The sequence below is a fragment of the Oncorhynchus clarkii genome, chromosome 14 (genome assembly GCF_045791955.1).
Source record: "Oncorhynchus clarkii lewisi isolate Uvic-CL-2024 chromosome 14, UVic_Ocla_1.0, whole genome shotgun sequence".
Classification (NCBI taxonomy): domain Eukaryota; kingdom Metazoa; phylum Chordata; class Actinopteri; order Salmoniformes; family Salmonidae; genus Oncorhynchus; species Oncorhynchus clarkii.
The window spans coordinates 29,929,719-29,957,718 of NC_092160.1; the positions used below are offsets into that span (position 1 = coordinate 29,929,719).

Sequence of the window (28,000 nt, forward strand, 5' to 3'; positions counted from 1 at the left end):
TGAGTTTAACAATAATATTTGCTGTCTTATTTTGTTCTGTCTTTTCAGGTGGATTAAACTGGAATTGCAACCAACTTTCTAAGGCTTGTTTAAAAAATAACGATATTTTGGAGACTTTTCAAACAACTGAAAGTGAGCAGGTGTAATCAGAATAAAGGAAAAAATGCCATTCTTGAACATGGGGTGAGACATTCCTACCAATTTACTAGAAAACCAGTTTGGATGTAAGTCTACATGCCTTTAGTGAGAGGTGCTTTAATATTGAATCATTTCTGCCATCCAAATTCATATTCATTATATAAATAGGCCCTTTTAATTTTTCTGGCTTGCCATTCCAAATAAAATTGAATATTTTTTGTTCATATAATTTAAAAAGCAGGTCACTAGATGTAGGCAAAACCATATGCAAATAGGTAAACTGTGATATGAATGAAGAGTTCATTGATTTTCCACAAATAGACAAGTATTTTATTTTCCATGGTAGCAAGATCTTATCTATTTTTGCTAACTTTCTATAAAAACTATTGGAGTGAGATAATGTATTTCTCTTGGGATTTCTATTCCGAGTATGTCCACATCCCCGTCAGACCATTTTATTGGTAAACTACACGGTAATGTAAAATTAGCATTTTTTTTAGTGATCCGATATGTAATATCATAATTTGGTTTTAATCCAGAGAGGTTAACAAAAGTATCTTGATCCTCTGTGATGCTGTGGAGGGATTCTAATTGTGGTTTTAAAAGAAAACATGTATCATCAGCATACAATGACACCTTTGTTTTTAAACCACGGATTTATAATCCCTTAATATTATTGTTGGATCTAATTTTAACAGCTAACATTTCAATGGAAATAATATATATATATATATATATATGCCGATAGTGGACAACCTTGTTTTACTCCTCTTGACAGTTTAAAACATTCTCAGATGTAGCCATTATTTACTATTTTACACCTAGGCTTACTATACATATCTTTAACCCATTTTAAAAGAGATTCCCAAAATTGAAATATTCTAGGCATTTATATATAAACTCCAGTCATACTTTATCAGAAGCCTTATCAAAATCAGCTATGAAAACCAGTCCTGGTGTCACCGATATTTCATAGTATTCTATTGTTTCCAGTACTTGTCTTATATTATCTCCAATGTGTCATCCATGTAAGAAACCTGTCTGATTAAGATCAATAATATCTGACAATACTTTTTCAATTCTATGCGCTAGCTATCATTTTTGCATCACAACACTGAAGTGGAAGAGGCCTCCATCTTTTTAAATGGACTGGATCTTTATATATACCACTTGGTCCTGTTTCAGTAATAATAATATCAGACCATCTTGTTGCGTGTCCGATAATCTACTGTTTATATAGGAGTGGTTAAAACATGCTAATAATGGTCCTCTGAGTATATCAACAAAAGTTTGGTATACTTCCACTGGAATATATGCCATCCAGCCCTGGAGTTTTCCCAGCCTTAAAGGCTTTAATTGCATCAAGAAGTTCCTCCTCTGTAATTTGGTTTTCACATGAGTCTTCCTGTATAGATGTTAATTTTACATTATTATTAGGAAAAAATCCATACAATTAGCTTCGGTTAGTGGAGATGGAGGAGATTGAAACTAAAACATATTCTTAAAGTACTTTACTTCCTCTTTTAAAATATCATTTGGTGATACATGCTTGACTCCATCATTTGTAACAAGTTTCTATAAAAACAAATTGGTAGATTTTCTACATTGAAGATTGAAAAATAATTTGGTGCATTTTTCCCCATATTCCATCCAGTTTGCTTTATTTTTAGAATATATTACACTGGATCTTTCTTTAATAAGTTCTTCCATTTCTTTTTGTTTTTCCTTTAACTTATTCTGTCTCTATGGAACAGTTGTTTTTGCAATCTAACTGTACTGTTTGTCCTTCAATTTCCTTTGTTAATATGGACTCTTTTAATCTAAATTGCTTTTGTTTTATAGATGAATACTGAATTGCATGGCCTCTAAAGGCACATTTATAAGTGTCCCATACAATAAGGGGATCTGCTGTACCTACAGTGGGGCAAAAAAAAGTATTTAGTCAGCCACCAATTGTGAAAGTTCTCCTACTTAAAAAGATGAGAGAGGCCTGTAATTTTCATCATAGGTACACTTCAACTATGACAGACAAAATGAAAAAAACATCCAGAAAATCACATTGTATGATTTTTAATGAATTTATTTGCAAATTATGGTTTTTCATTTTTCATCAAGTAGGCTTTGATAAAATTTCCAATATCCTCGCCCACGTGGAAATTCTGTAAGAGTAATATAATTATGTGATGATCCGACCGCATTCGGTCCCCTATCAACACTTTTTAAAGTTTTGGTGCCAGAGAGAATGACATAAGAAAGTAATCAAGAGGACTAGCTTGATTAAGCCTCCGCCATGTATGTCTCACTAGGTCAGGGTATTAAACCTCCATGTATATCTCACTAGGTCAGGGTATTAAACCTCCATGTATGTCTCACTAGGTCAGGGTATTAAACCTCCATGTATATCTCACTAGGTCAGGGTATTAAACCTCCATGTATAACTCACTAGGTCAGGGTATTAAACCTCCATGTATATCTCACTAGGTCAGGGTATTAAACCTCCATGTATGTCTCACTAGGTCAGGGTATTAAACCTCCATGTATATCTCACTAGGTCAGGTTATTAAACCTCCATGTATATCTCACTAGGTCAGGGTATTAAACCTCCATGTATGTCTCACTAGGTCAGGGTATTAAACCTCCATGTATATCTCACTAGGTCAGGTTATTAAACCTCCATGTATATCTCACTAGGTCAGGGTATTAAACCTCCATGTATATCTCACTAGGTCAGGGTATTAAACCTCCATGTATATCTCACTAGGTCAGGGTATTAAACCTCCATGTATATCTCACTAGGTCAAGTTATTAAACCTCCATGTATATCTCACTAGGTCAGGGTATTAAACCTCCATGTATATCTCACTAGGTCAGGGTATTAAACCTCCATGTATATCTCACTAGGTCAGGGTATTAAACCTCCATGTATATATCACTAGGTCAGGGTATTAAACCTCCATGTATATCTCACTAGGTCAGGGTATTAAACCTCCATGTATATCTCACTAGGTCAGGGTATTAAACCTCCATGTATATCTCACTAGGTCAGGGTATTAAACCTCCATGTATATCTCACTAGGTCAGGGTATTAAACCTCCATGTATATATCACTAGGTCAGGGTATTAAACCTCCATGTATATCTCACTAGGTCAGGGTATTAAACCTCCATGTATATCTCACTAGGTCAGGGTATTAAACCTCCATGTATATCTCACTAGGTCAGGGTATTTAAGCCTCCATATATCCACTAATTCCAATATATCCATGACATTCATCATCATTTCCTTAAGTGCCTGAGGGTGATAGTTTGTAGTGTGATTTCCTTAAGTGCCTGAGGGTGATAGTTTGTAGTGTGATTTCCTTAAGTGCCTGAGGGTGATAGTTTGTAATGTGATTTCCTTTCCGGTCCATAGAGGTATTTAAGACTGTATTAAAATCTCCCACCATAATAATAGAGTCTAGTGTTGCTTGTAGAGTTGATACATTCTTATATATATTTTCAAAGAAGCTTGGATCATCAATATTTGGACCGTATAGGTTAATAAGCCATATCTGTTTATTGTCCGATAACATATTTAAAATCATCCATCTACCTTGATGATCTGTTTGGACAATTTGCACATTTGGATCAAAATTATTGTTAATTAAAACCATCATCCCTTTTGAATGTCTTTGCCCACGGGATAAATATATTTCACCCCCCCAGTCCTTTATCCACAAAACTTAATCTAAACTGTTGAATGAGTTTACTGTAAGTAATAGATAATATATTCCTTATCTTTTAGCCAGGTAAATACTGATCATCTTTTCGTATTATCTGCTAACCAATTACAATTAAAACTGGCTATACTTATTTCACCATTTACTATAATGAGACACAACTTTCAATTCTATTTATCAAAATATATGTTTGTAAACGTACCATTAAACAGTAACATGATGATTGAGTGTCTATATAGCTGTACCATGATATTTGCATTGCTACTAAGTAAACCTCCAATTGGTCCCCACTATTCCACCCGCTAAAAGCCCTCCTCATCCCGAGTCCAATATCATCCCAATGCCCGACAGACCACCTCCGAGCCCCCGGGTCCCAAGGCCCTGAAGAGACTGGGATCCATCCTTCGAAAAGAGCACACAGTGTTATTGTCACGCCCTGACCTTAGAGAGCCTTTTTATTTCTCTCTTTGGTTAGGTCAGGGTGTGATGTGGGTGGGCATTCTAGTTTTCTATTTATTTGTTGGCTGGGTATGGTCCCCAATCATAGGCAGCTGTCTATCGTTGTCTCTGATTGGGAATCATACTTAGGCAGCCTGTCTTCCGCCTGAGTTTGTGGGATCTTGTTTTTGCACAGTAGCTGTATAGCCGTTTATCTTTAGTTGTTTGTGGGTGTTCGTTCTAAATAAAGAAGATGTACACTTTCCACGCTGCGCTTTGGTCTCATACCGACGACGGACCTAACAGTCATTTACAGAACAGAAGTAGATCAACCACCAAATGCATTTCCATCGTCATCACCTCCATTTGTTTGATAAATAGCCATCAAAAAAATATATACATATTTTAAAAATCCTGTTTATCTTAGTTTCCATAATTAGCAATTAATATTTGTATTAATGTAGGCAATTTATGCAAAGGATTTTTACCTCTCACCAGTCTCGCCATTACCAAAATTACATTATTGCAAGCTATTATATTAGCAAACAATTATTGTGAATCATCCTATATTGTCCCTAACATCTTTTGCTCCCTCGCAACAGTTGTGGGATACACCCATACACCCACACACTCATGCACACTCATACTCACTCATACACACATACACCCACACACTCATACACACTCATACACACTCAACCCCTTTACCCCACATAACCATAGACTTAGATTCTCAACAGTTGTACCATTCCAGAGCACAACTCAAGAAAGGTATTGATATATGAATGCACATACAGTTGCAGCTGTATGAGAAGGCCTGCAAAACTGTGCAAAAAAATGGTCAGAAATGGGTATATTTTATTAACCATGGTCACGTCCTAGACGATGGTTGTCAGATGTACCCCTTTCCCCAGAAACGCCCACAACACGGTCCCCCGTAGTGACCATATTCCCAAGCATCTCCATGCAGTCAGACTTTTGATTTTGTGCCACCAGGGCCACAATAATATACCCCCTCTCTGAATGTCCGAGTGTGACCCCCTCCCCATGGGTTACTGCAGCTAGTGTTTCCAGCACTGCCACTGCCTGGGTGGAGGCACCCCACCGGAATCCCCACCGGCTAGGTACAAGGTCGTCAAGGTTCACATTAGCAGCTTTGAGAATTTCCTTGTATAGTATGCTCTCCCTTTAGGGGGCTTTGGCTTTGCAGGACCAACCCTGCCAGGCAGGCTCAGAATCTTGAGGGGGCAGTGCTGCTCTTGGTCTCTGACCGCATTTTGGCTGCATACAGACCACTTACAGCAGGCCCATAAAACAGTTAGGGACTTCTCCTTAGTATCTGGGTCATTCAGGTGGGTGTCTAGGGTATAGGGTTGTGGACCGTTCCATCAATATAGGACCATAAATAAATCAATTAGATGTATAATTCGTTAAAAAAATGTAGTTCCCCATTATAGGACAATAAATAAGTTAAATGTATAATTTATTTTAAAATGCTGTTCCACCATGATAGGACAATAATTAAATAAATAAGACATATAATTAATTATATAAAAGTATATCCATCATCTGAACAACATTGAAAGCTCTCTCACACCCCCGCTCACAGCAATACATTTGTTCTGAGATATGCAACCATTTCCTTTCTCACTCAACGGCACACTTCCCAAACATAAACAAACACACACCACACATACTGTGCCTTCTGTTTACTCTGTTTTTATCTTCACCATGTTGAATTAGTGCTTTTGTGTTCCAATTAGTTATATTTGAAGATACAGTGCCTTGCGAAAGTATTCGGCCCCCTTGAACTTTGCGACCTTTTGCCACATTTCAGGCTTCAAACATAAAGATATAAAACTGTATTTTTTTGTGAAGAATCAACAACAAGTGGGACACAATCATGAAGTGGAACGACATTTATTGGATATTTCAAACTTTTTTAACAAATCAAAAACTGAAAAATTAGGCGTGCAAATTTATTCAGCCCCCTTAAGTTAATACTTTGTAGCGCCACCTTTTGCTGCGATTACAGCTGTAAGTCGCTTGGGGTATGTCTCTATCAGTTTTGCACATCGAGAGACTGACATTTTTTCCCATTCCTCCTTGCAAAACAGCTCGAGCTCAGTGAGGTTGGATGGAGAGCATTTGTGAACAGCAGTTTTCAATTCTTTCCACAGATTCTCGATTGGATTCAGGTCTGGACTTTGACTTGGCCATTCTAACACCTGGATATGTTTATTTTTGAACCATTCCATTGTAGATTTTGCTTTATGTTTTGAATCATTGTCTTGTTGGAAGGCAAATCTCCGTCCCAGTCTCAGGTCTTTTGCAGACTCCATCAGGTTTTCTTCCAGAATGGTCCTGTATTTGGCTCCATCTATCTTCCCATCAATTTTAACCATCTTCCCTGTCCCTGCTGAAGAAAAGCAGGCCCAAACCATGATGCTGCCACCACCATGTTTGACAGTGGGGATGGTGTGTTCAGGGTGATGAGCTGTGTTGCTTTTACGCCAAACATAACGTTTTGCATTGTTGCCAAAAAGTTCAATTTTGGTTTCATCTGACCAGAGCACCTTCTTCCACATGTTTGGTGTGTCTCCCAGGTGGCTTGTGGCAAACTTTAAACAACACTTTTTATGGATATCTTTAAGAAATGGCTTTCTTCTTGCCACTCTTCCATAAAGGCCAGATTTGTGCAATATACGACTGATTGTTGTCCTATGGACAGAGTCTCCCACCTCCAGAGTGATCATGGGCCTCTTGGCTGCATCTCTTATCAGTCTTCTCCTTGTATGAGCTGAAAGTTTAGAGGGACGGCCAGGTCTTGGTAGATTTGCAGTGGTCTGATACTCCTTCCATTTCAATATTATCGCTTGCACAGTGCTCCTTGGGATGTTTAAAGCTTGGGAAATGTTTTTGTATCCAAATCCGGCTTTAAACTTCTTCACAACAGTATCTCGGACCTGCCTGGTGTGTTCCTTGTTCTTCATGATGCTCTCTGCGCTTTTAACGGACCTCTGAGACTATCACAGTGCAGGTGCATTTATACGGAGACTTGATTACACACAGGTGGATTGTATTTATCATCATTAGTCATTTAGGTCAACATTGGATCATTCAGAGATCCTCACTGAACTTCTGGAGAGAGTTTGCTGCACTGAAAGTAAAGGGGCTGAATAATTTTGCACGCCCAATTTTTCAGTTTTTGATTTGTTAAAAAAGTTTGAAATATCCAATAAATGTCGTTCCACTTCATGATTGTGTCCCACTTGTTGTTGATTCTTCACAAAAAAATACAGTTTTATATCTTTATGTTTGAAGCCTGAAATGTGGCAAAAGGTCGCAAAGTTCAAGGGGGCCGAATACTTTCGCAAGGCACTGTATATAGAAAATCTGTGTTTTATGTTGTATTATTACAATCCATAACCGGGCTAGAATTGTGTTTCATTATTTTCCTCGTCTATAAGAACTTTGCCATTTTTAAAACAGCCATGGAGTAGCCTTTGTGTCTCTGAACAACTGATTATCAATATATAGTTTATCAACGACGAGAGCTACTCGTTTCCCTTTTCATCTATTTTCCTTAAATTGGATACAGAACTTTACGCCGTTCTGCAATTTCCTTCGGGAACTGGTCACTCATGGCAATTTTTGTGCCAACAAGTCTTTTACTCAGGCTTTTAACCATTATTTTATCTTTAAAGAAAGCAAATTTGGCAACGATTGGGCGTTCATACCTCTGCCCTCTCTGTCCGAAGCGGTGTATATGTTTGAGTTGGATTTTGTCGATAGCTTTGCTTGGAATCTGAAACGCTGTAAGGATGAACTCTCTAACTACATATTCAGGAACTTCTCCTTTCTCTTGGATACCTGTAAGTACCAGATTCTCTCTCATGGATCTAGTCTGTATGTCCAGTAAGGCTTCTCTCAGAACGGTATTCTCCTTTTTAAGATCATTCACTTCGGTTTTAATCTGATTGACTGTCCCTTTTAGCTTGTTTGTGTCTTTCTCCACTGTCGCAGCTTTTTCATTACTCAACTCTTTTATATCCTTACTGACTAGTTCAAGTAAACCCAATTTGTCATTTATTGATTTTAACAGATCGGTTTCGACCTTTACCATTCCCGGTGGTGAAAATATTAAATTGTGTCTTTAGTTTTGAAATAGGTTCCCCTGTCTTACTCTCCGTCATGTTTGGGTGTTGCTTGTTTTCGTAATATTTGTCGATAAATTTCTCTAGTCTTAAGATTTGTTTTGTGTTATTATCCAGATTGAAGGTTATCACCCACCAGATTGTGTAGTGCTAATATTTAATCTAATTTACCGATTTTGAATATTACGTTTTTATCTTGAGGTGCTCTACATAACTACGTCCAGTCCGCCATCTTCCTTCTCTTTTAGCTGTTCGTTTGTTACCTATGCATAGTCAGTTCACCCCCACCTACATGTACAGATTACCGGTGTACCGGTGCCCCCTGTATAGAGCCTCGTTATTGTTATTCTTATTGTGTTACTTTTTATTATTACTTCTTATCTTAGTCTACTTGGTAAGTATCTTCTTCTTCTTGAACTGCACTGTTGGTTAAGGGCTTGTAAGTCAGCATTTCACGGTAAGGTCTACACTTGTTGTGTTCGGCGCATGTGGAAAATACAGTTTGATTTGATTTAAAGAGAGACCTAAGACAACACCACAACATGGTAGCAACAAAACATGGCATCAACACATGACAACACAGCATGGTACAAACATTGTTAGGCACAGACAACAGCACAAAGGGCAAAAAGGTAGAGACAACAATACATCACGCGAAGCAGCCACAACTGTCAGTAAGACTGTCCATGACTGAGTCTTTGAATGTAGAGATAAAACTGACCAGCTCGTTCCAGTCGCTAGCTGCAGCGAACTGAAAAGAGGAGTGATGTGTGTGCTTTGGAGACTGTCTTTATTTAACCTTAGCATGCAGCTTGGATATGTGCTGAGAGAAGGACAGGGTACTATCTAGCCATACTCTCAAGAACATGTATGAGGTGACTACCTCAAGCTCTAAACCCTCAGAGGTAGTAATCACACCTGTGGGGAGAGGGGCATTCTTCTTACCAAACCACATGACCTTTGTTTTGGAGGTGTTCAGAACAAGGTTAAGGGTAGAGAAAACTTGGACACTAAGAAAGCTTTGTTGTGGAGCGTTTAAAATAAAATCCAGGGAGGGTTCTGCTGCATATAGGACTGTATCATCTGCATATAAATGGATGAGAGAGCTTCCTACTGCCTGAGCTATGTTGCTGATGTAAATTGAGAAGAGGGTGGGGCCTAGGATCAAGCCTTGGGGTACTCCCTTGGTGACAGGCAGTGACTGTTCTGACTTTACACACTGCACTTTTTGAGAGACGTAGTTAGAAGAAAATAAACAACTCAGCCTTATAGAATAACTTTAGTGCATTTAATTATATTATTTTCTATTCCATTAAATGGAATCTGACATGCCTCTCTCTCTCTGTCAGGAGATGATTTTGAAGCGGGCAGCTGATATGGCAGAGGTGTTGTATACGACGGTGCCACGCGGCCACAACCAGCTGTTAGGCAGCGGCTCCGTCCACGCCAGCATGATGGCCGTCAACTCCTTCCCCGGGTCAGAGGTCACACAGACAGCCAATCAGGGTGAGCCAAAACATAGGAACCAGGAAGTTAAATGGTTTTGTGTAATGTATGAAAACTACTTATAACTGTTTTATATTTTTGTCTCATTCTCTCTCTCTTTTTTCTCTTTATTTATCTCTCTCTTTCATAATTCTCTCTTTCTCTCTCCTCTATCTTCCCCCCCATCCCGACCTCCTCTCTGTATCACTCTCTCCCCCCTCCTCTCTCGCTCTCTCTCCTCCCTCCCCTGTCTCCCCTCTCCCTCCCTACCTCTAGGTTACAGTAGGAGTAGCAGCAGTGCATCTCCTCATGGTTATGTCCCCAGCACCACTCCACAGCAGACCAGCTACAGCTCTGTTTCCACTAGCATGAACGGCTACACTGACTCTGGCATGACCACGCTAGGAACCTCACCCAACTTCCTCAACGGGTCAGCCGCCAACTCACCCTACGCTAGTGAGTACCACACTACACTGTCCACATCACACACTAAAACCTCCACACTATGTACCCTATACCATTGAGTGCCACAATGAACACTCCACACTATACCCTGTGCCCTACATGCTATGCCCTAGGATAAAAAGAGAGAGCTATAGGTGAGAGAAATGTACAATGAAAAAGAAAGGGGCGGTGAAAGACAATTGGTTTCTTTAAGAGCGTCCTTTATGTCTATAATGGCTGTTCTCATTCTCTCTCCTCCTCCCCCAGCTGTCTATAATGGCTGTTCTCATTCTCTCTCCTCCTCCCCCAGCTGTCTATAATGGCTGTTCTCATTCTCTCTCCTCCTCCCCCAGCTGTCTATAATGGCTATTCCCATTATCTTTCCTCCTCCCCCCTACATTAAAGACGCTTAATTAAATAAATAAACTAATTGCAGGAGAAGCAATTCAATCCCTGCTCTTTAATTCTCTTGAATGTTAACACGTATTTTAACATGCTCAAATGGACCATCGATGACAGCAGACTCTTTCAATCAAACACACACACACACACACACACACACACACACACACACACACACACACACACACACACACACACACACACACACACACACACACACACACACACACACACACACACACAATGCAGACACTTTTGATCAATACCTTCCTGCTGGCCGGCTTACTACTTCCAGTTGTCATTAAATGATGTGTTAGACCTCCTTCCTTCAAAATGGCACTCTATTGCCTACATACTGCCCTATGTGGCCTGGTCAAAGGTAGAGCACTATATAGGTTGTCATGTGTACTATATAGGCTGTCATGTGTACTATATAGGCTGCCATGTGTACTATATAGGATGTCATGTGTACTATATAGGATGTCATGTGTACTATATAGACTGTCATGTGTACTATATAGTCAGCCATGTGTACTATATAGGCTGTCATGTGTACTATATAGGATATCATGTGTACTATATAGGCTGTCATGTGTACTATATAGGATGTCATGTGTACTATATAGTCAGCCATGTGTACTATATAGGCTGTCATGTGTACTATATAGGCTGTCATGTGTACTATATAGGCTGTCATGTGTACTATATAGTCAGCCATGTGTACTATATAGGCTGTCATGTGTACTATATAGGATATCATGTGTACTATATAGGCTGTCATGTGTACTATATAGGATGTCATGTGTACTATATAGTCAGCCATGTGTACTATATAGGCTGTCATGTGTACTATATAGGCTGTCATGTGTACTATATAGTCAGACATGTGTACTATATAGGCTGTCATGTGTACTATATAGGATGTCATGTGTACTATATAGGCTGTCATGTGTACTATATAGTCAGCCATGTGTACTATATAGGATGTCATGTGTACTATATAGGCTGTCATGTGTACTATATAGGTTGTCATGTGTACTATATAGTCAGCCATGTGTACTATATAGGCTGTCATGTGTACTATATAGGATGTCATGTGTACTATATAGTCAGCCATGTGTACTATATAGGTTGTCATGTGTACTATATAGTCAGCCATGTGTACTATATAGGCTGTCATGTGTACTCTATAGGATGTCATGTGTACTATATAGGCTGTCATGTGTACTATATAGGATGTCATGTGTACTATATAGTCAGCCATGTGTACTATATAGGCTGTCATGTGTACTATATAGGCTGTCATGTGTACTATATAGGCTGTCATGTGTACTATATAGTCAGCCATGTGTACTATATAGGCTGTCATGTGTACTATATAGGATATCATGTGTACTATATAGGCTGTCATGTGTACTATATAGGATGTCATGTGTACTATATAGTCAGCCATGTGTACTATATAGGCTGTCATGTGTACTATATAGGCTGTCATGTGTACTATATAGGCTGTCATGTGTACTATATAGTCAGACATGTGTACTATATAGGCTGTCATGTGTACTATATAGGATGTCATGTGTACTATATAGGCTGTCATGTGTACTATATAGTCAGCCATGTGTACTATATAGGATGTCATGTGTACTATATAGGCTGTCATGTGTACTATATAGGTTGTCATGTGTACTATATAGTCAGCCATGTGTACTATATAGGCTGTCATGTGTACTATATAGGATGTCATGTGTACTATATAGTCAGCCATGTGTACTATATAGGTTGTCATGTGTACTATATAGTCAGCCATGTGTACTATATAGGCTGTCATGTGTACTATATAGGATGTCATGTGTACTATATAGTCAGCCATGTGTACTATATAGGATGTCATGTGTACTATATAGGCTGTCATGTGTACTATATAGTCAGCCATGTGTACTATATAGGCTGTCATGTGTACTATATAGACTGCCATGTGTACTATATAGTCAGCCATGTGTACTATATAGGCTGTCATGTGTACTATATAGGATGTCATGTGTACTATATAGGATGTCATGTGTACTATATAGGATATCATGTGTACTATATAGTCAGCCATGTGTACTATATAGGATGTCATGTGTACTATATAGGATGTCATTTGTACTATATAGTCAGCCATGTGTTCTATATAGGCTGTCATGTGTACTATATAGTCAGCCATGTGTACTATATAGGATGTCATGTGTACTATATAGGATGTCATGTGTACTATATAGTCAGCCATGTGTACTATATAGGCTGTCATGTGTACTATATAGGATATCATGTGTACTATATAGTCAGCCATGTGTACTATATAGGATGTCATGTGTACTATATAGGATGTCATGTGTACTATATAGTCAGCCATGTGTACTATATAGGCTGTCATGTGTACTATATAGGATGTCGTGTGTACTATATAGTCAGCCATGTGTACTATATAGGCTGTCATGTGTACTATATTGGCTGTCATGTGTACTATATAGGATGTCATGTGTACTATATAGTCAGCCATGTGTACTATATAGTCAGCCATGTGTACTATATAGTCAGCCATGTGTACTATATAGGCTGCCATGTGTACTATATAGGATATCATGTGTACTATATAGGCTGCCATGTGTACTATATAGGCTGCCATGTGTACTATATAGGATGTCATGTGTACTATATAGTCAGCCATGTGTACTTTATAGGATATCATGTGTACTATATAGGCTGCCATGTGTACTATATAGGATATCATGTGTACTATATAGGCTGCCATGTGTACTATATATGCTGCCATGTGTACTATATAGGATGTCATGTGTACTATATAGGCTGCCATTTGTACTATATAGGCTGCCATGTGTACTATATAGGATTTCATGTGTACTATATAGTCAGCCATGTGTACTATATAGGATATAATGTGTAATATATAGGCTGCCATGTGTACTATATAGGATGTCATGTGTACTATATAGTCAGCCATGTGTACTATATAGGATGTCATGTGTACTATATAGACTGTCATGTGTACTATATAGGCTGCCATGTGTACTATATAGGATGTCATGTGTACTATATAGGATGTCATGTGTACTATATAGGATGTCATGTGTACTATATAGGATATCATGTGTACTATATAGTCAGCCATGTGTACTATATAGGATGTCATGTGTACTATATATAGGATGTCATGTGTACTATATAGTCAGCCATGTGTACTATATAGGCTGTCATGTGTACTATATAGTCAGCCATGTGTACTATATAGGCTGTCATGTGTACTATATAGGATATCATGTGTACAATATAGTCAGCCATGTGTACTATATAGGATGTCATGTGTACTATATAGGATGTCATGTGTACTATATAGTCAGCCATGTGTACTAGATAGGATGTCATGTGTACTATATAGGATGTCATATGTACTATATAGTCAGCCATGTGTACTATATAGGCTGTCATGTGTACTATATAGGCTGTCATGTGTACTATATAGGATGTCATGTGTACTATATAGTCAGCCATGTGTACTATATAGGCTGTCATGTGTACTATATAGTCAGCCATGTGTACTATATAGGCTGTCATGTGTACTATATAGGATATCATGTGTACTATATAGGCTGTCATGTGTACTATATAGGATGTCATGTGTACTATATAGTCAGCCATGTGTACTATATAGGCTGCCATGTGTACTATATAGGATATCATGTGTACTATATAGGCTGCCATGTGTACTATATAGGCTGCCATGTGTACTTTATAGGATGTCATGTGTACTATATAGTCAGCCATGTGTACTATATAGGATATCATGTGTACTATATAGTCAGCCATGTGTACTATATAGGCTGTCATGTGTACTATATAGGATATCATGTGTACTATATAGTCAGCCATGTGTACTATATAGGATGTCATGTGTACTATATAGGATGTCATGTGTACTATATAGTCAGCCATGTGTACTAGATAGGATGTCATGTGTACTATATAGGATGTCATATGTACTATATAGTCAGCCATGTGTACTATATAGGCTGTCATGTGTACTATATAGGATATCATGTGTACTATATAGTCAGCCATGTGTACTATATAGGATGTCATGTGTACCATATAGGATGTCATGTGTAGTATATAGTCAGCCATGTGTACTATATAGGCTGTCATGTGTACTATATAGGCTGTCATGTGTACTATATAGGATGTCATGTGTACTATATAGTCAGCCATGTGTACTATATAGTCAGCCATGTGTACTATATAGTCAGCCATGTGTACTATATAGGCTGCCATGTGTACTATATAGGATATCATGTGTACTATATAGGCTGCCATGTGTACTATATAGGCTGCCATGTGTACTATATAGGATGTCATGTGTACTATATAGTCAGCCATGTGTACTATATAGGATATCATGTGTACTATATAGGCTGCCATGAGTACTATATAGGATATCATGTGTACTATATAGGCTGCCATGTGTACTATATAGGCTGCCATGTGTACTATATAGGATGTCATGTGTACTATATAGGCTGCCATTTGTACTATATAGGCTGCCATGTGTACTATATAGGATGTCATGTGTACTATATAGTCAGCCATGTGTACTATATAGGATATCATGTGTACTATATAGGCTGCCATGTGTACTATATAGGATGTCATGTGTACTATATAGTCAGCCATGTGTACTATATAGGATGTCATGTGTACTATATAGACTGTCATGTGTACTATATAGACTGTCATGTGTACTATATAGGCTGCCATGTGTACTATATAGGATGTCATGTGTACTATATAGGATGTCATGTGTACTATATAGGATATCATGTGTACTATATAGTCAGCCATGTGTACTATATAGGATGTCATGCGTACTATATAGGCTGCCATGTGTACTATATAGGATATCATGTGTACTATATAGGCTGCCATGTGTACTATATAGGCTGCCATGTGTACTATATAGGATGTCATGTGTACTATATAGGCTGCCATTTGTACTATATAGGCTGCCATGTGTACTATATAGGATGTCATGTGTACTATATAGTCAGCCATGTGTACTATATATGATATCATGTGTACTATATAGGCTGCCATGTGTACTATATAGGATGTCATGTGTACTATATAGTCAGCCATGTGTACTATATAGGATGTCATGTGTACTATATAGACTGTCATGTGTACTATATAGACTGTCATGTGTACTATATAGGCTGCCATGTGTACTATATAGGATGTCATGTGTACTATATAGGATGTCATGTGTACTATATAGGATATCATGTGTACTATATAGTCAGCCATGTGTACTATATAGGATGTCATGTGTACTATATAGGATGTCATGTGTACTATATAGTCAGCCATGTGTACTATATAGGCTGTCATGTGTACTATATAGTCAGCCATGTGTACTATATAGGCTGTCATGTGTACTATATAGGATATCATGTGTACTATATAGTCAGCCATGTGTACTATATAGGATGTCATGTGTACTATATAGGATGTCATGTGTACTGTATAGTCAGCCATGTGTACTAGATAGGATGGCATGTGTACTATATAGGATGTCATATGTACTATATAGTCAGCCATGTGTACTATATAGGCTGTCATGTGTACTATATAGGCTGTCATGTGTACTATATAGGATGTCATGTGTACTATATAGTCAGCCATGTGTACTATATAGTCAGCCATGTGTACTATATAGGATATCATGTGTACTATGTAGTCAGCCATGTGTACTATATAGGATGTCATGTGTACTATATAGTCAGCCATGTGTACTATATAGGCTGCCATGTGTACTATATAGGATATCATGTGTACTATATAGGCTGCCATGTGTACTATATAGGCTGCCATGTGTACTATATAGGATGTCATGTGTACTATATAGTCAGCCATGTGTACTATATAGGATATCATGTGTACTATATAGGCTGCCATGTGTACTATATAGGATATCATGTGTACTATATAGGCTGCCATGTGTACTATATAGGCTGCCATGTGTACTATATAGGATGTCATGTGTACTATATAGGCTGCCATTTGTACTATATAGGCTGCCATGTGTACTATATAGGATGTCATGTGTACTATATAGTCAGCCATGTGTACTATATAGGATATCATGTGTACTATATAGGCTGACATGTGTACTATATAGGATGTCATGTGTACTATATAGTCAGCCATGTGTACTATATAGGATGTCATGTGTACTATATAGACTGCCATGTGTACTATATAGGCTGCCATGTGTACTATATAGGATGTCATGTGTACTATATAGTCAGCCATGTGTACTATATAGGATATCATGTGCACTATATAGGCTGCCATGTGTACTATATAGGATGTCATGTGTACTATATAGTCAGCCATGTGTACTATATAGTCAGCCATGTGTACTATATAGTCAGCCATGTGTACTATATAGGATGCCATGTGTACTATATAGTCAGCCATTTGGACAACCGTATAACTGGACATTTTTTTGTGTTTTGGGAAGATATATTTTGTGATGTTCCCACCAGGCTGTTAGCACAACCTAATGAAACATTCTGGGAACCATTAAAGAGCAGACGAAACAATCTTTTTGCAACATCAGGCGAACGTTTGATAAAAACATTGTATAATCATCAGCTTGACTGGACAGTTTGGTATTATGAGAACATTTGCTTCAAGCCATAACTAGAATTTAACTAGAATCTTAGCTAATGTTCTGAGAATGTTCCCAGTGTACTGGCTTATCTGTAAGATCTACAACAGCTGAACTGAGTCCTGTTGTCTGTAAGATCTACAACAGCTGAACTGAGTCCTGTTGTCTGTAAGATCTACAACAGCTGAACTGAGTCCTGTTGTCTGTAAGATCTACAACAGCTGAACTGAGGCCTGTTGTCTGTAAGATCTATAACAGCTGAACTGAGTCCTGTTGTCTGTAAGATCTTTAACAGCTGAACTGAGTCCTGTTGTCTGTAAGATCTATAACAGCTGAACTGAGTCCTGTTGTCTGTAAGATCTATAACAGCTGAACTGAGTCCTGTTGTCTGTAAGATCTACAACAGCTGAACTGAGTCCTGTTGTCTGTAAGATCTACAACAGCTGAACTGAGTCCTGTTGTCTGTAAGATCTACAACAGCTGAACTGAGTCCTGTTGTCTGTAAGATCTACAACAGCTGGACTGAGTCCTGTTGTCTGTAAGACCTATAACAGCTGAACTGAGTCCTGTTGTCTGTAAGATCTATAACAGCTGAACTGAGTCCTGTTGTCATCTGTTGACCAGTCCCCTTCTGTTCCTCTCACCTCCCCTTCCTCTGTTCCCGTCCCTCTCTCTAATCCTGCCTCTAACCTCCTCGTTCCTCCTTTCTTTCCTGCCCTTCCCATCAATCCTCTCCCTCCTCCCTGCCCCTTCTCTCTCTCCCTCTCTCTCCCTGCCCTTTCTCCTACCTATCCCTCCTCTCTCTCTCCCTCTCTCTCTCTCTCTCCCTCCCCCTCTCTCTCTCCCCCTCTCACCTACCTATCCCTCCTCTCTCTCTCTCTCTCCCTGCCCCTTCTCTCTCTCCCCCTCCCTCTCTCCTACCTATCCCTCCTCTCTCCCTCTCCCTCTCCCTCTCTCCTACCTATCCCTCCTCTCTCTCTCCCCCTCTCTCCTACCTATCCCTCCTCTCACTCTCTCTCCTCCTCCCTCCTCACTCTCCCTCCTCCTCTCTATCTTTCTCTCTCCTCCAGTCGTTCCCTCCAGTCCCATCATGGCCTCCACCACCAATCTTCCCTCAAATTGCAGTAGTTCTTCAGGCATCTTCTCCTTCTCTCCGGCCAACATGGTGTCTGCTGCGGTCAAACAAAAGAGCGCCTTCGCCCCTGTCGTACGGCCGCAGACCTCCCCTCCACTCACCTGCACCAGCGCTATTGCTAACGGACTGCAAGGTAAGCTAGCATGTTGGCTAGTTAACATGTTAGTGAGGCAGTAATTAGTCTATGGAAAGTTAGCCAATTAGTCTATGGCTTGTTGGTGAGTTAGCTAGAGTCAAGCCAACTCTATACCTCTCTTGATACCCCCATCCCCTTTTATAATAATGCTGTGGTTTTCTTTACCCTTCTCTCCCAATTTCCCCTCTTCGTCTTCTTCTCCCCCCCTCTTTCTATCTCCCTCTCTTCTCCCCTCCCCTCCCCTTTTCCCCTCCAGTAGATCAGTCTTTCGTGGACTCCCCCTCCAGCTCTCTTCAGGGTCTGGCCTTCTCCTGAAGTATGTTATCTCTCTCTCTCTCTCTCTCTCTCTTCATCTAATCACCCATCAATCCTTCTCCTGAAGTATGTTAGCTCTCTCTCTCTCTCTCTCTTCATGTAATCACCCATCAATCCTTCTCCTGAAGTATGTTAGCTCTCTCTCGCTTCATGTAATCACCCATCAATCCTTCTCCTGAAGTATGTTAGCTCTCTCTCGCTTCATGTAATCACCCATCAATCCTTCTCCTGAAGTATGTTAGCTCTCTCTCTCTTCATGTAATCACCCATCAAACCTTCTCCTGAAGTATGTTAGCTCTCTCTCTCTCTTCATGTAATCACCCATCAATCCTTCTCCTGAAGTATGTTAGCTCTCTCTCTCTCTCTCTCTCTCTCTCTCTCTCTCTCTCTCTCTTTATGTAATCACCCATCAATCCTTCTCCTGAAGTATGTTAGCTCTCTCTCTCTTCATGTAATCACCCATCAACCCTTCATTATATTGGTTCACTCCATCCACCATCACTCCCTCTCCACAGGGGTTTTTCTCATCTTTCCTTGTCCACAGGACTTCCCTTTCTCTGTATTTGTCTTCTTCTAGTCCAGTTGTTTCTCATATGATCAGAGGAAGCCAGTGGTGTGTTGTGGCTAATACTAAGCTAGATGAAAATAGCTTTATGGTTTGTGTCTATCCACTGCTTTAGTCTGCCATAAGGTCTATCCACTGCTTTAGTCTGCCATAAGGTCTATCCACTGCTTTAGTCTGCCATAAGGTCTATCCACTGCTTTAGTCTGCCATAAGGTCTATCCACTGCTTTAGTCTGCCATAAGGTCTATCCACTGCTTTAGTCTGCCATAAGGTCTATCCACTGCTTTAGTCTGCCATAAGGTCTATCCACTGCTTTAGTCTGCCATAAGGTCTATCCACTGCTTTAGTCTGCCATAAGGTCTATCCACTGCTTTAGTCTGCTATAAGGTCTATCCACTGCTTTAGTCTGCCATAAGGTCTATCCACTGCTTTAGTCTGCCATAAGGTCTATCCACTGCTTTAGTCTGCTATAAGGTCTATCCACTGCTTTAGTCTGCCATAAGGTCTATCCACTGCTTTAGTCTGCCATAAGGTCTATCCACTGCTTTAGTCTGCCATAAGGTCTATCCACTGCTTTAGTCTGCCATAAGGTCTATCCACTGCTTTAGTCTGCCATAAGGTCTATCCACTGCTTTAGTCTGCCATAAGGTCTATCCACTGCTTTAGTCTACCAGAAGGTCCATACAGATTGATAGAGGTGCTCTCTCTCCCTCCCTTTCTCTTCTCTTCCTCTCTCCTTTCTCCTCTCTCCTCCCTCTCTCTCTTCCTCTCTCCCTCTCTCCTCTCTCTTTTCGTCCTCTCTTCTCTCTCTTCTCTCCCTCTCTCCTCTCTCTCTCTTCCTCTCTCCTTTCTCCTCTTCCTCTCTCCTCCCTCTCTCTCTTCCTCTCTACATGTTGATGACAGCTAACCACAGCTACCTGTCCATCGGTGTGCTGCTCAGACACACAGACACACAGAATCACACACACACAGCTCCTTCTTTAATCCCACAGAGCTGGAGACACTTAGGACATAAGCAGAGAATTAGTGGAGTGGAGCAGTACAGGGAGAGGTTGATTAAGGTAGGGTTTGAGAGGGAGAATAAGGGAAGTTAAGGGGAGAGGTTGATTAAGGTAGGATTTGAGAGGGAGAATAAGGGAAGTAAGGAGAGAGGTTGATTAAGGTAGGGTTTGAGATGGAGAATAAGGGAAGTTAAGGGGAGAGGTTGATTAAGGTAGGGTTTGAGAGGGAGAATAAGGGAAGTAAGGAGAGAGGTTGATTAAGGTAGGGTTTGAGAGGGAGAATAAGGGAAGTTAGGGGGAGAGGTTGATTAAGGTAGGGTTTGAGAGAGAGAGAGAGAGAGATTTTTGTACACCAGATGCTGGAACACATTTGCCGTTATGTGACTGTTCTGATGACGGATGAAACACAGACTGACCTTCCTCTCTCTGTGTGTTTCTCTCTCTCTCTTTCTCTCTGTCTCTGTCTCACTCCTTTTCCTCTCTTCCCACAAACAGTGATTCCCGGGATGATTGATCCATCCATGGAGATCTGTGAACGTTGAGGATTTGGGAATGTTGACAGGGAGAGAACATGTCTGACGTGTCCCTGTGTCCCTGTGTCACACTCCAACCCTCTGGACCTGAACAGAACACTGAACTCAAAATGGTTCAACTCAGGCCTTTCTAGAAGGAATCTCATTGGAAGGAAGAAGGAGGAAGAAAACAACAAACATAACATTTGTTGATGTCATTTCCTTGAATTTGTGAACCTTCTCAGACACACCTTGGAGTCGAATAATATGGTTAATTAAATTGAATTTAATCAAACTGAATTTAATCGAACTGAATTGAATCAAACTGAATTTAATCGAACTGAATTTAATCAAACTGAATTTAATCGAACTGAATTGAATCAAACTGAATTGAATCAAACTGAATTTAATCAAACTGAATTTAATCGAACTGAATTGAATCAAACTGAATTTAATCAAACTGAATTTAATCGAACTGAATTGAATCAAACTGAATTGAATGTAATTTAATTGAGGAAGGACTGTAAGATGTCTCATGACCGTGTCCACATCACAATTGAGTGACAATATTACTGACCTCATGACAAAAGCATTTATTTGTATGCATATTTATTGGTATAATGTTTAAGTTATAATGTTTAAGATCTATTGTATGCCTTCCTACAGACTGTGACACATACAAACAGCACTGAAGCTGATTGGCTATAAGGGTTTGTGTAAGTAGATAGCTCTGACATGACTGGATAGGAGTTAACATGGGTTGTAACTAAGCTGTCTTGTATCAGTTTACATTTAGTAACTGTAAACAAACACTGTATAGCCTCGAAAACACAGTTCAAATGATAATGGCCATATCAATGATGCATCCATAGCCATGTGTAGGAATTTGAGAGTGGTTACATTTCCCCATCTCTCAGCTTTTAACTGAAACAGTGGTGGGGACCATACTAGGTTGTTGTTTCAACTGGATTGTCCTTTAAAAGGACTCAAACACACTGAGCTGAAAGATAACTTCTACAATTTTGACAAAGATTTTTGCTGCTAACTTATCACAGAAATATAATCAGAGATGTGCAATTCCCTTTTAATTTCAATCAGAAAACAAGTTTGATGAAATATCAGATTAGAATGACAATTGATGTAACATATTTGTGTCTATAAATATAAAAATGATGGGTTTATTATTTGATTTATTTGACTTTGTTTTACCAAAGTTATACTTCTAAATATAATATAAACATTAATATGTCTTAAGGCAGCTCTCGACACAGATGGTCATTTCACTGTCAAGGTCTCATCATCTATACTTTGCAAAAATGAGAATCACGGATTTGGATACAAAACAGGGATTTCTGTATAAAGTTCTCATTGAAATAATGTATTTCTCTTTTGGATGTGTACATTTTGCATTGCTTCTTGACCTAAATTCTAGCTTGTTCTGTGTTAGTTTATAAGTGTCACAGAGTTATGTTTTGCCACCCACTATGTAAATGTGATCTCACAGGTTTTATTTTGTATCTGTATTGGTGCTGTATTGTCTAGACATGTTTCCATTTGTTATTTCCCATCCCAAAATGTTATCTATTCTTTATTTTATAGGTTAATAAAAGTAGAGTTTTTCCTGATTTGAAAATGTTTTTTAAAATGTTATGTCCAAAAGAAGCATCTTATTCTGATAGCAGTTGGTTTGGATTTCCACCAACTGTCTTTTTCTGATCTAAACTCCAAGTCCAAACATCAGTCCATGCTCGACCCTGGTTTCCACTTTACAGTATTTACACACACTCAGACACTTTATTCACCTTAGTCAACCGTTTCCTCCTCTCCCTCTCCTCCACCTCTTCTTCTCCTTCTCCTTCTTTCTCTCTGTTGGTCCGTTTCTCTCTTTCTCTCTATTGGTCCGTTTTTTTCTCTCTCTCTCTCTCTATTGGTCCGTTTTTTTCTCTCTCTCTCTCTCTATTGGTCCGTTTTTCTCTCTCTCTCTCTCTATTGGTCCGTTTTTCTCTCTCTCTCTATTGGTCCGTTTCTCTCTCTCTCTCTATTGGTCCGTTTTTCTCTCTTTCTCTCTATTGGTCCGTTTTTCTCTCTCTCTCTCTATTGGTCCGTTTTTCTCTCTTTCTCTCTGTCTATTGGTTAGTTTTTCTCTCTTTCTCTCTCTCTATTGGTTCGTTTTTCTCTCTTTCTCTCTCTATTGGTCCGTTTTTCTCTTTCTCTCTCTCTATTGGTCCGTTTTTCTCTCTCTCTCTATTGGTCCGTTTTTCTCTCTCTCTATTGGTCCGTTTTTCTCTCTCTATTGGTCCGTTTTTCTCTCTTTCTCTCTCTCTATTGGTCCGATTTTCTCTCTCTCTCTCTATTGGTCCGTTTTTCTCTCTCTCTCTCTATTGGTCCGTTTCTCTCTCTCTCTATTGGTCCGTTTTTCTCTCTCTCTCTCTATTGGTCCGTTTCTCTCTCTCTCTCTCTATTGGTCCGTTTTTATGTCTTTCTCTCTATTGGTCCGTTTTTTTCTCTCCCTCTCTATTGGTCCGTTTTTTTCTCTCTCTCTCTATTGGTCCGTTTTTTTCTCTCTCTCTCTATTGGTCCGTTTCTCTCTCTCTCTATTGGTCCGTTTTTCTCTCTCTCTCTCTATTGGTCCGTTTCTCTCTCTCTCTCTCTATTGGTCCGTTTTTTTCTCTCTCTCTCTATTGGTCCGTTTTTCTCGAGCTTTCTCTTTATTGCTCCATTTTTCTCGCTCTCTTTATTGCTCCATTTTTCTCTCTCTCTCTATTGTGCGTTTTTTTCTCTCTCTCTCTATTGGTCCGTTTTTCTCTCTCTCTCTCTATTGGTCCGTTTCTCTCTCTCTCTCTATTGGTCCGTTTTTATGTCTTTCTCTCTATTGGTCCGTTTTTTTCTCTCTCTCTCTATTGATCCGTTTTTTTCTCTCTCTCTCTATTGGTCCGTTTTTCTCGAGCTTTCTCTTTATTGCTCCATTTTTCTCGCTCTCTTTATTGCTCCATTTTTCTCTCTCTCTCTATTGTGCGTTTTTTTCTCTCTCTCTCTTTATTACTGAATTTTTCTCTACCTTTCTCTTTTATTGCTCCATTTTTCTCTACCTTTCTCTTTATTGCTCCATTTCTCTCTACCTTTCTCTCTATTGGTCTGTTTTTCTCGACCTTTCTCTCTATCGATCCATTGTGCGTCTTCAAGCTGTTGCCGGACATAGAATCTGACTTTCTGTTCTTGAGAATAATGCGCAGAAGACTGCCTGTTGATAGACTTGGGTGTTGTCAGGTGATGGCGTGAGGCTTTCACCATGCTGTTCAGATCGAGGAGGGGTTGGCGTGAGGCCTTCACCATGCTGTTCAGATCGAGGAGGGGTTGGCGTGAGGCCTTCACCATGCTGTTCAGATCGAGGAGGGGTTGGCGTGAGGCCTTCACCATGCTGTTCAGATCGAGGAGGGGTTGGCGTGAGGCCTTCACCATGCTGTTCAGATCGAGGAGGGCTTGGCGTGAGGCCTTCACCATGCTGTTCAGATCGAGGAGGGGTTGGCGTGAGGCCTTCACCATGCTGTTCAGATCGAGGAGGGGTTGGCGTGAGGCCTTCACCATGCTGTTCAGATCGAGGAGGGGTTGGCGTGAGGCCTTCACCATGCTGTTCAGATCGAGGAGGGGTTGGCGTGAGGCCTTCCCCATGCTGTTCAGATCGAGGAGGGGTTGGCGTGAGGCTTTCACCATGCTGTTAAAGGAGGGGTTGGCGTGAGGCTTTCACCATGCTGTTCAGATCGAGGAGGGGTTGGCGTGAGGCCACCATGCTGTTCAGATCGAGGAGGGGTTGGCGTGAGGCCTTCACCATGCTGTTCAGATCGAGGAGGGGTTGGCGTGAGGCCTTCACCATGCTGTTCAGATCGAGGAGGGGTTGGCGTGAGGCCTTCACCATGCTGTTCAGATCGAGGAGGGGTTGGCGTGAGGCTTTCACCATGCTGTTAAAGGAGGGGTTGGCGTGAGGCTTTCACCATGCTGTTCAGATCGAGGAGGGGTTGGCGTGAGGCCACCATGCTGTTCAGATCGAGGAGGGGTTGGCGTGAGGCCTTCACCATGCTGTTCGAGGAGGGGTTGGCGTGAAGCCTTCACCATGCTGTTTGAGGAGGGTTTGGCGTGAGGCCTTCACCATGCTGTTCGAGGAGGGGTTGGCGTGAGGCTTTCACCATGCTGTTCAGATCGAGGAGGGTTTGGTGTGAAGCTTTCACCATGCTGTTCAGATCGAAGAGGGGTTGGCATGAGGCCTTCACCATGCTGTTCGAGGACGGGTTTGCGTGAGGCTTTCACCATGCTGATCGAGGAGGGGTTGGCGTGAGGCTTTCAACATGCTGTTCAGATCGAGGGGGGTTGGCGTGAGGCCTTCACCATGCTGTTCAGATCGAGGTTGGTTGGCGTGAGGCCTTCACCATGCTGTTCAGATCTAGGGGGTTGGTGTGAGGCCTTCACCGCGCTGTTCGAGGAGGGGTTGGCGTGGAGCTTTCACCATGCTGTTCAGATCGAGGAGGGGTTGGCGTGAGGCCTTCACCATGCTGTTCAGATCGAGGAGGGGTTGGCGTGAGGCCTTCACCATGCTGTTCGAGGAGGGGTTGTCGTGAGGCTTTCACCATGTTGTTCGAGGAGGGGTTGGCGTGAGGCTTTCACCATGCTGTTCAAGGAGGGGTTGGCGTGAGGCCTTCACCATGCTGTTCGAGGAGGGGTTGGCATGAGGCTTTCACCATGCTGTTCAGATCGAGGAGGGGTTGGCGTGAGGCCTTCACCATGCTGTTCAGATCGAGGAGGGGTTGGCGTGAGGCCTTCACCATGCTGTTCGAGGAGGGGTTGGCGTGAGGCCTTCACCATGCTGTTCGAGGAGGGGTTGGCGTGAGGCCTTCACCATGCTGTTCAGATCGAGGGGGGTTGGCGTGAGGCCTTCACCATGCTGTTCGAGGAGAGGTTGGCGTGAGGCCTTCACCATGCTCTTCAGATCGAGGGGGGTTGGCGTGAGGCCTTCACCATGCTGCTCGAGGAGGGGTTGGCGTGAGGCCTTCACCATGCTGTTCGAGGAGGGGCTGGCGTGAGGCTTTCACCATGCTGTTCAGATCGAGGAGGGGTTGGCGTGAGGCTTTCACCATGCTGTTCAGATCGAGGAGGGGTTGGCGTGAGGCTTTCACCATGCTGTTCAGATCGAGGAGGGGTTGGCGTGAGGCCTTCACCATGCTGTTCGAGGAGGGGTTGGCGTGAGGCCTTCATCATGCTGTTCAGATCGAGGAGGGGTTGGCGTGAGGCCTTCACCATGCTGTTCAGATCGAGGAGGGGTTGGCGTGAGGCCTTCACCATGCTGTTCAGATCGAGGAGGGGTTGGCGTGAGGCTTTCACCATGCTGTTAAAGGAGGGGTTGGCGTGAGGCTTTCACCATGCTGTTCAGATCGAGGAGGGGTTGGCGTGAGGCCACCATGCTGTTCAGATCGAGGAGGGGTTGGCGTGAGGCCTTCACCATGCTGTTCAGATCGAGGAGGGGTTGGCGTGAGTCCTTCACCATGCTGTTCAGATCGAGGAGGGGTTGGCGTGAGGCCTTCACCATGCTGTTCAGATCGAGGAGGGGTTGGCGTGAGGCTTTCACCATGATGTTAAAGGAGGGGTTGGCGTGAGGCTTTCACCATGCTGTTCAGATCGAGGAGGGGTTGGCGTGAGGCCACCATGCTGTTCAGATCGAGGAGGGGTTGGCGTGAGGCCTTCACCATGCTGTTCGAGGAGGGGTTGGCGTGAAGCCTTCACCATGCTGTTTGAGGAGGGGTTGGCGTGAGGCCTTCACCATGCTGTTCGAGGAGGGGTTGGCGTGAGGCTTTCACCATGCTGTTCAGATCGAGGAGGGTTTGGTGTGAAGCTTTCACCATGCTGTTCAGATCGAAGAGGGGTTGGCATGAGGCCTTCACCATGCTGTTCGAGGACGGGTTTGCGTGAGGCTTTCACCATGCTGATCGAGGAGGGGTTGGCGTGAGGCTTTCAACATGCTGTTCAGATCGAGGGGGGTTGGCGTGAGGCCTTCACCATGCTGTTCAGATCGAGGTTGGTTGGCGTGAGGCCTTCACCATGCTGTTCAGATCTAGGGGGTTGGTGTGAGGCCTTCACCGTGCTGTTCGAGGAGGGGTTGGCGTGGAGCTTTCACCATGCTGTTCAGATCGAGGAAGGGTTGGCGTGAGGCCTTCACCATGCTGTTCAGATCGAGGAGGGGTTGGCGTGAGGCTTTCACCATGATGTTAATGGAGGGGTTGGCGTGAGGCTTTCACCATGCTGTTCAGATCGAGGAGGGGTTGGCGTGAGGCCACCATGCTGTTCAGATCGAGGAGGGGTTGGCGTGAGGCCTTCACCATGCTGTTCGAGGAGGGGTTGGCGTGAAGCCTTCACCATGCTGTTTGAGGAGGGGTTGGCGTGAGGCCTTCACCATGCTGTTCGAGGAGGGGTTGGCGTGAGGCTTTCACCATGCTGTTCAGATCGAGGAGGGTTTGGTGTGAAGCTTTCACCATGCTGTTCAGATCGAAGAGGGGTTGGCATGAGGCCTTCACCATGCTGTTCGAGGACGGGTTTGCGTGAGGCTTTCACCATGCTGATCGAGGAGGGGTTGGCGTGAGGCTTTCAACATGCTGTTCAGATCGAGGGGGGTTGGCGTGAGGCCTTCACCATGCTGTTCAGATCGAGGTTGGTTGGCGTGAGGCCTTCACCATGCTGTTCAGATCTAGGGGGTTGGTGTGAGGCCTTCACCGTGCTGTTCGAGGAGGGGTTGGCGTGGAGCTTTCACCATGCTGTTCAGATCGAGGAAGGGTTGGCGTGAG

The 28,000-nt window shown here is 41.7% G+C and overlaps 1 protein-coding gene across 2 annotated transcripts in view; it reads left to right on the forward strand.

Annotated features, from left to right (window-relative positions):
- Positions 1 to 21,395, forward strand: part of LOC139366060 (transcription factor COE1-A-like) — a 106,786-nt gene extending 85,391 nt beyond the window's left edge. For both annotated transcript variants that reach the window (XM_071103147.1, XM_071103148.1), the window contains exons 13-16: positions 9,801 to 9,957; positions 10,213 to 10,392; positions 18,583 to 18,780; positions 21,160 to 21,395. In XM_071103147.1, the coding sequence (XP_070959248.1) occupies positions 9,801 to 9,957; positions 10,213 to 10,392; positions 18,583 to 18,780; positions 21,160 to 21,206 (582 nt within the window). In that variant the 3' untranslated portion in view covers positions 21,207 to 21,395. The remainder of the gene's footprint in view (positions 1 to 9,800; positions 9,958 to 10,212; positions 10,393 to 18,582; positions 18,781 to 21,159) is intronic.
- Positions 21,396 to 28,000: the final 6,605 nt, after the last annotated feature.